The sequence below is a fragment of the Lonchura striata genome, chromosome 8, assembly GCF_046129695.1.
Source record: "Lonchura striata isolate bLonStr1 chromosome 8, bLonStr1.mat, whole genome shotgun sequence".
NCBI lineage: Eukaryota > Metazoa > Chordata > Aves > Passeriformes > Estrildidae > Lonchura > Lonchura striata.
The window spans coordinates 27956661-27972139 of NC_134610.1; the positions used below are offsets into that span (position 1 = coordinate 27956661).

Below are 15479 nucleotides of genomic sequence, written 5' to 3' on the forward strand. Positions count from 1 at the left end.
GTGCCAGACACATCCTGTCTCTTGACCCAGCAGAAGGGTCTAGCATTGGGTGCAACTTCTGCCATTACTTATCTGGATTTCCTGGGAGAAGTGTTCTCCAATGGATCCAACAGACCGAAAGAGATACAGCAAACCTCATCTCTTTGCCAATGCTCTAAGGGAGAAAGTGGAATCTCCACAAGCATGCCAAAACTTCATCTCCAAAATGCTGATCCCTTGGTTCACCCTGGCTGCAATGAAGTGCAATAAAACTGGGATTCTCACCACTTTTATTTAGCCTGCCTTAACAACCCTGTTGGGTCTTTCCTTAAGCCTCACCTTCAGGTTGGCAAAAAGAAGGCTACTTCATGTCCTCCTTTTACATGGCAGTCCTCTCTTTCAGACATTTCTGCTCAAGCTGCCATTCCCCATGAGAGTGTCGCTCAGGTTCATGGCCCTGTTGTGAGCTCTCAGGACACCTTCTCACACCTTCCGTAGCAGCCAGTGCTCCTCCCAGCTGTAATTCCTGCAGTGCCTGCAAGCAGGGACTTTCCACAGGGGGCAGAAGCTGTGTTCAGGACTTTTATGGAACCCATGACAGCCAAGCATTTCTCCTGCAATGTTCAGAAGACACAAGTGAAGTAGACTGGATCCCCTAATGCAAGATTAGTTTGTCATCATAATTAAATGGATGGTCAAACTCCTCCTTGCCAGAGTCCCTACATCTGATGGAGCTACACTACAGGAGACAGCTTTTCCTAGAGAGATTCTTTTTCTAAGTCCAGTTACCTCACTTGGATGAATCAATGTGTATTTTATACCACCCCTGTTACTGCTATTTCTGTTGCATTTGGAAGTGAACTCACATTGAAAACCACCAGCCTGTCAATTAAAAGTGTTATAGACAGGGACCTTAAAAATCGATCCTAGACTAGAACCTTTGCCCAGATTTATTGAGTCATGGTGGTAATTTATTTCCTCTTTACCAGGGGAAATCCCTGTCTCTATAGTTACCTTTTATCTTCACTCCAGTTTTGTGCCCAGTTCTCTTACCTGATCCTTACTATTTTCTCCTCTCCTGTTCATGGTGACCAAACCCACTTATGGGTGGAACAGTATTTCATATGGCTTTGAAGCTAGTGAGGATAATTTAAAACAGATTAAAATCACTGGAATTTTTAAAGGCATCCAAGACAAACAATCCCAGATAAAGGAACTAGGATGGACAAACTACTGACATACTTGCTGACAAAAAATACATTTTCTTCAAAAAAGGAAATGCATTGCTTCCAGTTTGATTACTGACAGAAAGTGCTGCTGGGGATATATCAGAAATACACACCTACATATTATTTACTCTCAAATAACAGCAAATACAATTAGCACTAGAGGTGATGAGCACTGATGCATATTTTCTCCTGTTGGTGGTAGAGTTCTGAAGTAGGAAAAATTACACTGAAAATACAAGGTGTCTAAATAGAGGATGTATTCATAGAATAGTGCTTAAAAGAAGACATTGTGTTTTATTAGGAGAAAAAAATCATTCCTAAAGAACAAGCTTAGGTCATCAGTGTAGTGTCCCTCTTTGTGGTGTGAAGTGAGCACAGGACAGAGTTAAGGACCTGCAATGGGTGTGCCCAAAATGTACAGAACTACCCCCAATCTACATGAAAATTTTGTGTCCTCAAATAAAGACAAAATTACCTGAAAGACTGAAACACAGGAAGAATAATTTTAAATGTCCATCTAAGAAACATTTTTAACTAATTTTGCTTTAAAACAGTGACATTTCTATTACAGTAGTTCCACAAAGAGCCTCAGAGTTAGAAAAAAAATTTGCCATATCTTTACAACTCTGAATTGTACTAAAGGCCATCATGAGGTCAGTTTTTGTGATGTTCTCTCTGGAGAATTTTTCCAGCCCTAGCACTCTAGACATGTTTTTCTGTCTTTGCATAGTTTTCCTTCCCAGCCCCTCTCATTACATGCAATAATACATCCTCTGTTTCAATTTGAGGCTATTGTGTAATGTTCCACAAATCACATCTTGGAACCAGAGTGCTCAGCTTTCATCTTATGTCTTTTTATTTATTTTTTTTCTGCCTTGAAAAAGAAAAATAAAAAGTCATAAGAAGAATGCTTTGGGAATACCGCCCTCTGTCTGCACTTGTAGTCGTGTTCACTGCAATAGCTCTGGCATTTATTTGAAATAATTCTGATTTCCACCTGCTTAATGTTTACTCTGTCTACACGGAGGCGAGCGACAGCGGGGAGCGGCGCGGCTTCCCCGGCACATCGGCACCTGGGCACGCAGGAATACGAATGAACGGGGAAAAGCAGTGGGCGAGCGGGTGTGCGCTGCACTTACAAACAAGAGGAAGGACGTACATGATGAGGAATCGTAGCTCTGCTGAGGCTTCTCCAGTGCATCTTAGCAGAATGCAGCATGTGAGTCTGTGAAACAGAGCATCCAGCATGAGTGAGGCCGAAATGACCCATATATTGCCTACATGTTATGGGATGTCAATCAAAATGCAGACTTTTAAGTGCTGTTCTTCATCGTCGTCCCACAAAGTCCTTGAAAACTCCTGAATTTTCATGGGACTGATTGAAAATTTTCTCTTGAGAGAACTGCAAGTTTTAAACAAATCATATTCATTACTTTCAATCCAAACCTTTCCTTTTTAGTATATATGTGGACTCTAGGTATGTATTTTCTGATTGCTTCAGCCTAAAAAAATGCACTGAACAAATGCTCCAACATTAAAGCTATATTCACTCCAGGACTTGGCAAGACTGTATAAACCTCAGGTCAATAGCTGTAAGTGAACTGCACATTTTTCTCACAGTACATTTAATAAAACTCCCAAAGGTTTTAATTTCAAAAGACTTTTTAAAAATGTTATATTCTCCTGTTTCTTTCTTAATATAGACAGGAAGAGTTCTTTGTATGATCTGATGGGAATATCTACAAGAAAGCATTAGAAACTGCATCTCCAAGCACCATTCTTTCCCAGCTCAGTTACCAAATTTATTTCCTTCATTGGTGCTCAACCAGCTGCAAGGTCTGAGAAGCGTGTAATGCATTTTCAGCACAAAAAGTGTCATCTGTGTGGATTTAAGAAGTTGTGCGTGTATAAAAATAATAAAGCTCAGTTATAATTTGAGGCAACCTAGACAAAGGAAACTAGACAAGAAAGAGTTCAGCAGATCATCAAGCCTTTTCAATGATCCCACTAAGTGACTTTCCCAAGGCTCAGTCACGCTACCAGGGAAGAGGAACCAAGCCTATATGGCATGGGTTGGTACCCACCCCAATTCTGCTTAGTCCCATCACCAGGCAGACAATCAGACAACAGTTACACAGGTTTTTATATGCATACCACATTTTTCTTCCCCAGTGAACTCCTCAGCAGAGGGGACAAAGGCTGTCCCTGCTCCTTCTTCACCTCTTCAGGACCCAGGCTGAAGACAGGGCAAGCAAGAGAACCCCTCCATGGGGTGTGACACAGCATACATTGACTCAATGGGAACCTGTTCCAGCCAGGAGATTTCAAAATAATCACAAATATCATCTGCTTTCTTGAGGTTGTATTTTCCCAAGGTCATCAGGATCAGTGTTTTGCCTATTAGGCTGAAATTTCTTGAGAAAGTATGTAACTTTCAAAGGCCAAGTTAGCTGTTATTGTTACAGTAACATACAGTGTCATTTTTATAAATAATGACAAATTATTTTGGAATAATTTTTGTGTCAGTGAAAAGCAGCCAGAATGCATGGAATTTGGCTCCTCTGGAAAAGTAGCAAACATTTATTTTATGTTCCACTTTCTTAGGGGGGGAGGGGGAAGCTCATTTTGAAAAGGTCAAAATTTACAGGAGGAAAAGGAAGGCTTTAAATCCCTAAAATGCAGCAGGTTTAACTCTGTCCTTTTTAATCATCTGGACTGTATGAGCTTGATCTTGGCTGACACCAAATTAAGGAAAACTGAAAACAGATGCTGTAGCCGAAAATTTCTATACTGATCTTTTAACTGACACACTTGAAGAGTGGTAAAACACAATTACATGAGGAAAGCACCAACAAACTGCAACCTGTGAGAAGTTGCAAAGCAGTCAGGCCTTTGGTGGCTGCACGGTAACAGTGACTGGCAAACACAACATACTCTGAAAATAAATTCCTTTTTCAATTATCTTTGTGTTTTCCTTCCCATCTCTTCCCCTTTCCACCAGCAGGGGTCTCACAGACATTAAGACACAGTAAAAACTCACAAATATATTTTATGTTGGGCTTCTTTTTCTAGTCAGAGTTAATGAAAAGTCTTCCATTGCAAGGCATCATAATGCTATTCCAGAGATGCTCCTCTATCAATAGCAAGTTGGCCCTATTTAATGGAGACTTGGAAAGTACACTGTCAAGTTAAATTTGTACCCACATTAAATAAAAAAAAAAAAAAAGAAAAGAAAAAAAAAAAAAAAAGAAAAAATGTTAGTAACCCGTAAAACTAGTGAGAATGTTTACACAATTAAAAAACATTCCAGTCAGGACTGCAGCTATTAAACAAATCAGTCTGTTCCAGAGTGTTTGAAGCCCAAGCACTGAAACACTATGTACTCAGGAGTATAATTTGATTTTAAACACTTCATTGAGATGAGATGCTCTTTATTATAAACAAAAATTCCAGCAAAAATAATTGGGGACAAAGAAATCTCCTGAGTGAGTACTATAGACAGAGGGTAACAGGTTTGCAGGGTGATATCCTAAGCTGGAGTGGTGCTGGTTGTCATGTCAGCTGAGAACTCCAATTATGATTTATAAATTTGCAGTTGCTCTTTTAAGGGCAATTTAGCCCTTTAGGATAAGGATCTGGTGAAGAGCCATGGCTCCAGTGAAGTCAATAGCAAAAATTTTTCAGTGTACATGAAGCAGCCTTCTTTAATTTCAAAAACTGCCAGTACTCATAGAGAAAGACTTTATTAAATTGCTTGCATAGTACAGCCAAACTATGTTCTAATAGGTGATAAATTCCTCTCCTTTTTTAGCAAAATCCCTTTAGAGGAACTTAGCAACTCAGGACTGACTTGAGCCTCTTTTCTACATGACACTTCTAAGTATTCTTAGCTGCAGGGCACCAAAACCCTCAACACACAGCTGGTAATGAGGCATACTTTGAAAAGTGTCTCTCAGGCAGTGTTCTTTTCTTTCTAAAGAAGGAAGTTGGAAGGTTTGCTTCCTAATGGTCATCCTACTGGTGCCTGAAAGTCAGCCCAGATACTTTTTGGGAGCTATTTTACAGGGAAAATATGATATCAGTTCTTTTAATGATACACTATAAAAGAAGAATATGCCTCGGCTTCTCTTAATGTTGTTATTCGATTTATGAAATAGGGCCTTTAAAAGCTTGATTCTCTGTGCTGCTACCTTAGTCAGCAACCAAGACTTAAGATACCTCAGAAGGTCATGAAAGAGAACAAGAGGGTGTCATCTTTAGAGGGGTTTTCATCTATCATAAACATAACCAGCACAGCAGAAATTTTCTTTATCACCTTTCCCAACACAGTGCTATCCAGAACGAATGGAGATAATTGTGCTCATCCATTTGTGTTACAAACTCACATCAATGCAGTTACCAGACTGAATTATTTACTTCCTGGATCTTCACAAGTAACTTCTTCTGAGGACAGGGTTCCCATCCTTGTCTATCTGTCCCTGTATGTCCTATAAAACTGCCCCTCCTGTTCCACTGCACCACATAAAGGGAGGACATCAGCAAAAAAATGAAAGTGCCCTGTAGTAATTTACAATTATAAGAGCCAGTGTTTATAAAATAATAAGTATCATATACTGGTCTGATCAATGCAGTCTTGTCATATTGATGTGTTTTCCCAAATGCCTGTGTGCCCTTCCTACTGATCCCTTGCGGGTATTTAAGAGTAGCTCCAGTGGACACAGCATTTGGAATGTGGAACTGGAGACGTATGTGCAGACAACAGGATTGCACTGAGTCCTACAACCATGGCAAAGGCTGCAAACACCATGAAATGTCCACACAAAATGTTCTCCTCATGGGAATTTCAGTTCAAATCTGCAACCAGAAAGTCTGCAGGTGGAACTCCATCCTGGTTGTCCATTAATTCTGCCAAGAATTAAATTCCTTCCTGGTCAGAAACATCCTTGATGTCCTTAAGAAAAACAGAAGAATATTTCCACCACTCCAGAGAGATAAACCATGACAGCAGCTGCAGTCACAAGCTGTTGCAGGCCGAGTCACAAGTCTCAGGGGTGTGGCTGGACATACAAGCAAAAGGAACCAGCAGCCGAACTAAAGAGGACCAAAAAAGGAGGCTTTCCAAGTGACTCACTATAAAGGATAAAAAAGGAACTTGCATAGATAGCTAAGTTCTTTAAAACACAAATTATCTCTGTGTGCATCCCTGCTTTGGAATGTGAGCCAGCATCACAGCATGTGGGCAGAGGACTCTGGACAGCTTTCTCATGACATGTCCCTGGCAACCCATCCATGTCTCAGCAGTTTCCTTGGTCATTATCCCACTGAAACAAGGCACAACAGGGAACATTGAACCATGTTGCAGATAACAAGATCCAGACTGTATGCAAGCTGCTCTTCTGACATAGAAATTCTAGGACTCAAGTCCACCAACAAAACAGGAAAGAGATTCCCTGTTTGGCAACCAGATCTTGCCTGGGTTTTGACATGGAGACACAAATCAGATTAAACGTGTTCCTGTGCTGTTCAAGACAAGAGTTGTGGAACAGTACTAGAAATGTGCTCAGTGTCTGCATAAGAACCTTCATCATGGATATATTTAACACCAGGTTAGCATTAGAGGGATTTTTCCCTACATAATTTTGCCAAATACAGTGAGTCCACAGGTCTTTAGCACTCCATACAGATTGTCTCAGATCTTCCTGCACATCTGGCGAGCATAACAACCTCTACCTTTCTGACCTGGGATCTCCAGTCAGACAGTCCACAGCCTTGCAGGTATTAACAGAGGCAAAGCAGCTCTTACAATTCCAGACTTGAGTTCAGCTGGAGTCCCCACTCAAGTTTGTTCCATCTGCTGCAAAGATGCATTTGTTTCTGGGTAGCTCAAGTACACACCACACCCATACATCTTGTGCAGTGTGAATGAAATCAAACATACCAGCACAAGAGCTCATATTGGCTGGGTCTCAACTACTCAATATTCAAATAATAATCAATTTTAAAAGCAGGGTTTTTATTTTAATGTACAACATAAATAAAATGTCAGCTAATGCTACTAAAACGCAAAAATGTGGTTTCCATAACTTCAAAAATCTCAAGCACCTAAAAGTCATAAAATGTATGTCTGAAAACATCAGTCCTCAAAAACCCCACATTTTTAAAAGCTATAAAAAGCACATACTTCATCAGAACAGTAATGGTATTTGCTCACCATTTCATCAAAGCTCAACACTGCATTCTTTCTTTGATGTGAAACACCAGCAAATTCTTTCTCAAGAGGCAGCAATCAGCACTTTCTGAAAAATCATTGGTGAGAGGATATCACATCCCTAAAAGTAACTGATTAAATCCACTGATCAGAACTGAAGTTTTAAGTCAATGACAGTAGTCTTATGTCTGAATGATAAGTTTAAGCTGCATGAAGCTGCAAGTCCTGCACTTGATCCCCTATGTTTGTTTTCTGTGAGGAACATAATAGGGACCACACTGTCTCTTCAGCGGGTAAATTGTTTGGTTTGGAATTACTGATCTACCTCAATTTTATTCTAATTCAAAGTTGTTCTGGAATTTGTTTCAGCTTCCCTTTTATACCCCCAAAAGAGCAAGATATTTTCTCTTTATACCTAGCTGCCAAAATCCAAATCTGTAGTTTCTGTGTTTCCCTGGTAACAGCTGGTGATGTCATAAATTTACTAAATGGTAGAGGGAGATGCTATGCTCTGTGGAGCCATGAAAGTCTGGAAGAGAACAGCACACTGGCTCCCTGCCCAGCTGCCAGCAGCATTCATCTCTCCAGCTCTGTATCTGGATCAATTCAGAGCTCTCCAGAAGCCTTGATTCCCGTTGGCAACGGGAGTCAGAGAAATTATTTCTACTGTCTCAATCTTGGGCACTTTGTGAAATCAATTTGTTGAGAATTATTTTCCAAGCAGGATTTGTATCTGAAATGACACTCTGAGTTTTGGTTTGTCACCAAGATAGCTGTCAGCCTGCTCAGAACTGGCAATGAGCTCTTGTGACACAGTGCCCTGCTGTGAACGGCCACCCCTGAGCTCCTCTGAAGAGCCAAACCTGTAGCAGAGGTGGGCAACTGGTTCCTGATCAGCCCAGGTCACTCTGCCCACTGCTGTGTCAGGATGCATTTGGGAAATGGAGAACAAAGAGAGCAGGTATGACATTATAGTGTCTTACCTGGAGAAAGACTTCCAGAAAATGTGCTTATTTCCAGCAGAATCCATAACACATACAAATGTACTCCTTCATTGGAAGTTTCATGCTATTTCACAAAGGAGTCACCTGCAAGCATTATAGCATATGCATAAGAGAAAAAAGGCTTTTCCATCATTAAATACTAGGAGGTAAAAGCAACAATCACAGAATAAGATGCATAAAAAATTCTGTTGTTTTGTGCTGCAGTCACTTACTTCCTAGTGTGTACAGGCAATGAAACTGGCATTCCAGTCCTGAGATATGGCTTACAACTACACTGAAAAGAAACAGGACTGCATGTTGTTCTTACAGATTGAGCAAAGCACTGCGAATTCTTATTCAGGGCATTTCTCTTTGAGGAAAAGGCCAAGGGAAGAGAAAGCTAGGTTTGTTATAGAGGTATCAATGTGATTTGAATCTCATTTATCTAATGCTTTCAAAGCAAGATCCTTCTTGACACAGTCCCCTGTCATGCTTCAACTGGACACTTTCAAGAAGATAGGAGGTAAGGGAATCCTGTGCATAAAAAATCAGGAGGTAGCTGGCTGCCCAGGACAAAGAGATAAAAGAGATTTTATATTTTTCAAGGTCTGTACTCCTTGTAAGCTAAAAACAAATCTACCAGGAGTAGATATAGAATTCCTGCAGCAGTTTCACCAGTACTCAACAGTGAATAATGTGCCTAATTTCTGCCTGATTTGGAGTTCTGATGTATCTAGAGTGAGGAAATGCCAATGCACTGCATTGCAGAGCCATATGGCTCAGGCACCATAACCAAACCCAGCTCAGGTGTCTGTACATAGCTGTGCGACCTTTAAGTTAACCTTGTCATCCAGCACTTTACTGTGGGAGTTCATTGTATGGATAATTGTCCCTGGTGTGATTTTCAGAGTCAATGCATTGCCCATCTCCAGACAAAGCACAGAAGTTTCACTGGTGACCCAGCTCAGCCAGAGCACAAGAGTTAAGAGGTGAAGATGAGCACGAAAATAATGAGAGCTTTTCTTTCTCCATTTCATTGTTCAGATCCAGTTTTGACAACTAACAGCAGAGTAGTGGTCTCACAAACTCTTGTCACAGGGGACATACCAGGAAAGATCAAAGAGCTGCATCTACTCAGAATTATTGTTCTTGTCTACACTGAGTATTCCTTAAAGTTTGGTCTAAAGGATTTTGGAAAGGCTCTCTCCATCTGACATCTGTTCTTGACCTCTTCCTTCTCTTAAACTGACCAAATGAGGAGTTTGCTTGGGATTTCTTCAGCACCAAAAAATATTAAAAGAAATTACTTTGAGAGAGAAGATATAATTTCCGGTTTTGTTTATATATCTTTCGCCTAGAGCTTAGTTCTTACATGAACCATAAGGAAGACAAAACAAAACCCCACAAAAACCCAAAGCCCCTAGACAAATAAGAGGAACACAAAGCACAGTGATGAACTGTACAGCAGTCCATAGAAAAGACACCTGGGAAGAATGCTACGACTAGAAAAGCAATCATCTTCACTACTGATGCAGAGTGAGAGAAAAGAAAGCCTGAGGCTGAAATTGGTATCAAGCTTATTTTATTATTTTATTAAATCATAAAATATTTTAAATCATTAAGAGGCCAAACTGGACAGCTGAGACCAATTATTCCAGAAAATAGGACTCTTGGAGAGGAAACCTCTCCTGAATATTAGCAAGAAACATGGGGAGCTGCCCAGTTTCAGTCTCATTAGGAATATGGAAGCATTCTTGGTATTTTCAGCATTTTCAGCAGTAATGGCTAATGGACATCTGTTAACAGAAAACAATTAAGCGATGCCTAAAGAGTCTACCTGGAACAAAGGCTAGGCAGAGTTAAAGGAATAAAGTAGAAATTTATTAAAAGGTCTTCAAAGGATACACCTTGAGCAGTACAAGAGCCTGGCTGTGGCTACACCCAAGATGGACCCAAGACAGACACCAGGTCATGAGTTTTCACACTTTTATAAGTTTTGATCTATTTACATATTGAGGTTAATTGTCCAATTACATATTCAGGTTAAAAAGTCCCATCCTCCCAGATTGCTGTCCTCAATTCCCTGTTGTTTATACTTTTTGGTCCTGAAACTGTAATGGTGTCCTTGGTTCTTGGGCTGGAAAAGGATCATTTTGTCTAAAAAAACTGTGAAGAGAACTTGCTAACACTTTATATGAAGTTTAGAGTTGTATACTAGTACAAAATGGAAAATATGAAATCTAAAATTTAAGACACCAAAGGATTTCATGCCCCACCAAAATGTTTTGTTAGCTTCTATAATAAACATCAAAGTATACCTGTACCTTAGGCCCTAGAGCCAAATAAATATATAATGATTTTATTATTGCTATGAAAGGATAAATTATATCTGCTAATACAGCATTAAGAGCAATAAAGCATGAAGTGCATCACCATGTTAGGCATAGAACAAGCTAATGTCATATTTTAACATCAAGTGTCCTTATAAAAGGTTAATGAAGTCAGGTTGTGCATTTCAAAATGATTGGCAAGTTAATGTTTAACAGTGTGACACTGGTGGCATTGGAATGCAAGAGCAAAGGGTCACATAACATTAAATAGCTGACTAAGTCATGTTAGTTCTAGCATAAGATGTGTGAGCAATGCATAAAATCTACAAGCACATGTTCTAATTTTATGTTTTTAAGGTGATATTGGCATGCCCCATGGTTTACAGGGAAGAAAAACTGTTAGAAAAATAGATCTCTGCAACCAATTTAGCCTTCTTGCTTCCATCAAGCACAGGAGATTTTCATGATAAGACAGTGAAAAGTATTATCCTTGAGAAGAAAATACAGAATACTTGCATGATTTTAGTGTAAACTTAAACCCTGTGGTTTTACTTGTGCAAACTGCAAGAATTCCAGTGATAACTGCAACTGATGTCTTGTGGCTTTTTAGGAGCCTGTCCAAAACTCCCAGACATTAAAGTGTGTGGTCTTCACCTTTATGTAAAAGGTAACAGCTTGATAGAGGGGCTGGCTGTATCTTCCTTATCAGCTTCATTATTTGCAGAATGTGCAGAACACAGATGTGTCCTCCAATGGCCACAGAGTTTCTAGTTGTATTTTTATCTTAGGGGCCCCTTGTTTTTTAACTGTTCTCAGTGAAAGAGATTTAAAGCTTGATTGGTACTCAAAAAAAAATGACACCATGAATGGAGATCTACTGAAAAATACCATCTTGGTGAATTTTTCTCTTGAGGTTTATAAAGCCGAGAGATGCTTCAGATCCTCTAATCCAAGGGATAACTGCCAGATGTACTTGAGTTTTATCATTTTTGTGTTCTTCTTCAGTAAGCAGAACTAAACTCTTTGCTTTGCTAGCATAAACTGGCTTTTTTCATGCACCATGCTTGGTATGAAGACTGACTTCAGCGTGACATATCCTGCCCTCCAGAAGAAGCTGTTCCATACAAAGAGGTTCCATTAACAGAGCCAAATGCTGGGATATGAATGGAAATCTGTTCCTGAAGAGGTAATGCTTGATTACCTCTTCAGGCACCATTCCCTTTGGGAGCCTCATATCATCACAAGATCTTTACTCAAAAGAAACTTCGTCATCACCCTCTTACAGTTCTGTCTCCATTTTCCCTCTCTCCCTCTTTCATCTCTATCACATATCACAGCTCTTTGAGATCATTCTGTCAGGTATACGATTACCCCTTGTTGATGGGCACCGTGTGCATCCAAGAGCTCACCTTGCAGGGAACCCCAGGTCCTGCTACTATGTAGATTAACAGCCAAGTTCACACAGGCAGGCAGGGTGAGGTTTCCATCCTTCAGTGACCCACAAATGAAGGGCCTTTACTGTAAATCTCATTCAAACTCTCTCTCATTTAAAATGGCTTAGCCAGTGGCAACTCTAAATGCACTGTAATGTTTTGACATCAAAAAAAAAAGACTCACTACTACACTGCAAATTCACTCATGAGCTCACACAGCAACAGGGCAAGTTCAAGCTCATCAGGTAGTTACAAAAAGATGTTGACTAAGGATAGCACAAATCCTAAAGCAAACTTTTTTTTTTATTGTGCTCCCAGCAGTGGTATCCACATCCAGCAGAGAAGTTTTTAGAATTAACAGCTGGATCTCTGAGTAAGCATATTTGTCAATTCTGTCCAATATTGCATTTCAGCTTGATCACGTTGTCTAAACTCAGATCACCACTGTAACCACTCCCTCCCCCTCAAATGAAACTAAGCCAATTACATCAAATACCACAACTGATTTCCTATATACCTGTCAGTGAAAGACAAGCAATTGCAGGTACCTCTGCTCCAGAACAGCAGGTGCACACTGCAGATGTGCAGGAGATTTGGAGTCACCAACACCTGGAAAAATTCAGTTGCTGTCAGCACTGCATTAACAAGCTAACCTTGAAGAACATCTGATACTTATAAAAAAGAGATTAGCTATGGAAATTTTTAAACAACCATAAATCAAAAAAAAACCAGTTAAACCTCAATAATTCCCATTTGTGTCTGGAATAGTTAATTGTGTTAATTAGCAAATAGCAACTGAGTTACAATGGGAGACTGTACTTTACCACATACTAATACATTATTTTTAAAAGGTCACATTGATTTTTCCTATATCGTCAGTATTTACAGCCACAAGAACATTAATAAACTATGAGTTTGCCCTGATATGTAGATACAAAGCTATGTGTGTATGACATACACACCAACATATATACATTTCTTTAAAACTTGTAAAGCTCTACTCTAAAGCCTCAAAAGTGAAGCCAAACTGCTTTTACTGCACAGAGTAGAAGATACAAGCAGCTCTCTGCTGTAGGGTCATTCATGCTCCAGAAGAGACACTTGACAAACACCAACAGGAAATTGCCAGTAAAGTAAAGCAAAGCAGGACATTGCTCTGCTGGAGGAAAAGAGTGGCTTTCATCACTAATTGTCACTAACTTCCAGCCTTAAGTGTGCAAGGAGGAACCAACTCTCAATTATTTCACTTTTAGGTGTTGGCATACATTTCCCCCTGGATTGTTGCCTGGGATTCTTGTCTTTCTCTCATATCTGCCACCACAAATTGGGATTTACTCCACTCAAGGAAAAACAGGGAAAGAAACTAAGGCCCTCCATTTGCTTTCCATATAGAGTATTTGCAGTCACTCCTTACCCTTTTATGATGACAAAGCAATCTTGGAATTTAACTTGATCAGCTCCTTCATGTTCTTCAAAGAGTGACATTTGGCACAATTACCATAAGAAAGTTTAAAAAAGAACAGGAGCAGCAATAACAACCATACTCTGAACTTGCTTCTTTTGATTAGGAAAATGTCTTATAGCTGTCAACAGCTAAGAATGTCTTGTAGTTTTAACTCTTCTTTTAACTGGAGACCTCAAAAGGCCACATACACCACAAAATGAGTCTGACAAACACTTTTGGTAGTGAGGGGCTGAGCAGACTGCAGGCAGAACTAGCACCAATAATAGTGCAGCGGCTTAACTCTCAGGAGCCCACAGCAATATTATGAATACTGCTGTACTGAATGAGATGCTGTCAAGATCCTAAGGCTGTTTTGAAGCAGACAAGGTTTTCCAGAACAGGAATGTTATTAAGGTGTGTTTTCAGTTTTATCTTAAATATTATTAACATGACTTTTCTTACAATGATCAAATTACATTGGGATAAAGCTCTAACATAATAGAATATATAATATTAATTGTTGACCCCTGCAGAACAGCTTGCTTTTTTTCAGGTTACTGGTACTACTGTAGGAAGAGTTTATTTAAAATAAGTAACAAAACCTCTGAGCAACAATGTAGTCACATAATGAGGTGGGGGGGAAGTAGGAAAGTAAAAATTGCAAAGTGATAGCTTTGATTAGGTTGCCAGCAATACCTCATCCCCCAAGACATCTTACTGGAGACATGTCTATTTTTAACAGCAGCCTGTATCGGACAGAGGCAGATTTCATCCTCACCTTTCACATACAATAAGGATGAGGCGAAGAAAAGAAGTCAACAAGAAGAAAAGCAGCTGATACATTTAGTGTTCTCTTTATCATAAGAAAGCTTGTCTTATTAGAATTTGACTGAATTGTCCAGGAAAATGATGCATGAGGGGTTTTGAGTCAGTTCTGTTGAGGAAGTCAAGATTCCCAGGAGAGTGATGATAAGCTGAAATGATGGGTTGATAGGAGGCATTGCATATACAGACAGGAAGAACAAACCAGCTTCAGCTAAAGACATCGAAAATGTCTAAGTCTGAAAGTGCACTTAGAAACTATTATCCTGGAAACATGCTTGCTTCAGCAGGAATGACTTATCAGAGGCAAGCAGCCACTTTAGGACTTCTTAATCAGTATTTCACAACTGTTGTACTTAAGCATTCCTCCTGGCAGTATTACTCACTTGGCTGCCCATATGCCTGATTATAATGGTTGTTTCTTGGCCATATTAGTTATTACTTCTGTAAGGCAGCAGCCTTCCAGCTGCATGACATATGGAGCCCACAGGCATATACTTTTAACATATGCTGCATCTTGTCCTTTACACTGCTCCTATTAAGCCAACACAAAATGAGATACTGGGACTGCTCTGTCCTCTTAGCAGTCAGTATGTCCAGGAGCAAGAGCTGAAAAGCTCCCAGCGTTGCCAGCCTGGCCTGAAGGATTAGGAACAGCAAGGATTAAACACTGCCACGTGTCTAACCAGACCTTTATGCTGAGTGTTCTTGCCTTGACTTTTCCTTGTAAAATACCTTTTTTTTAACCTACTTTCTCATTTCAAATAGAAAAGTGTTCCAGAGTAAAACTCATTCTGAAAAAATACTCAAAGGCATTTTAAATTAGATCATATCACCATTGAGCCTATGGGATTTACCAGAAGGTGAAGTACAGATGTAAGATTTACATGAGCTATTCCTGATTTATACCCATTTAAGTGACAATTAAATCAAAGCAGCTTTTTTACTACAGTCCAAGATCAAAGTCTGTGTCTTACCTGACTGGCTAAAGAAATCGTATCATTCCCTTGGTCATTCATAGTCAGTTTTGAATTTGCAGTCCAGCCAGGAG

General features: G+C 39.7%; 1 protein-coding gene across 1 annotated transcript in view; it reads right to left on the bottom strand.

Annotated features, from left to right (window-relative positions):
- Positions 1-8438: 8438 nt before the first annotated feature.
- PLCL1 (phospholipase C like 1 (inactive)) overlaps positions 8439-15479 on the bottom strand; it is a 211634-nt gene continuing 204593 nt past the window's right edge. Inside the window, exon 6 of the mRNA XM_021555432.3 lies at positions 8439-8504. Within this exon, the coding sequence (XP_021411107.1) occupies positions 8490-8504 (15 nt within the window). The 3' untranslated portion in view covers positions 8439-8489. The remainder of the gene's footprint in view (positions 8505-15479) is intronic.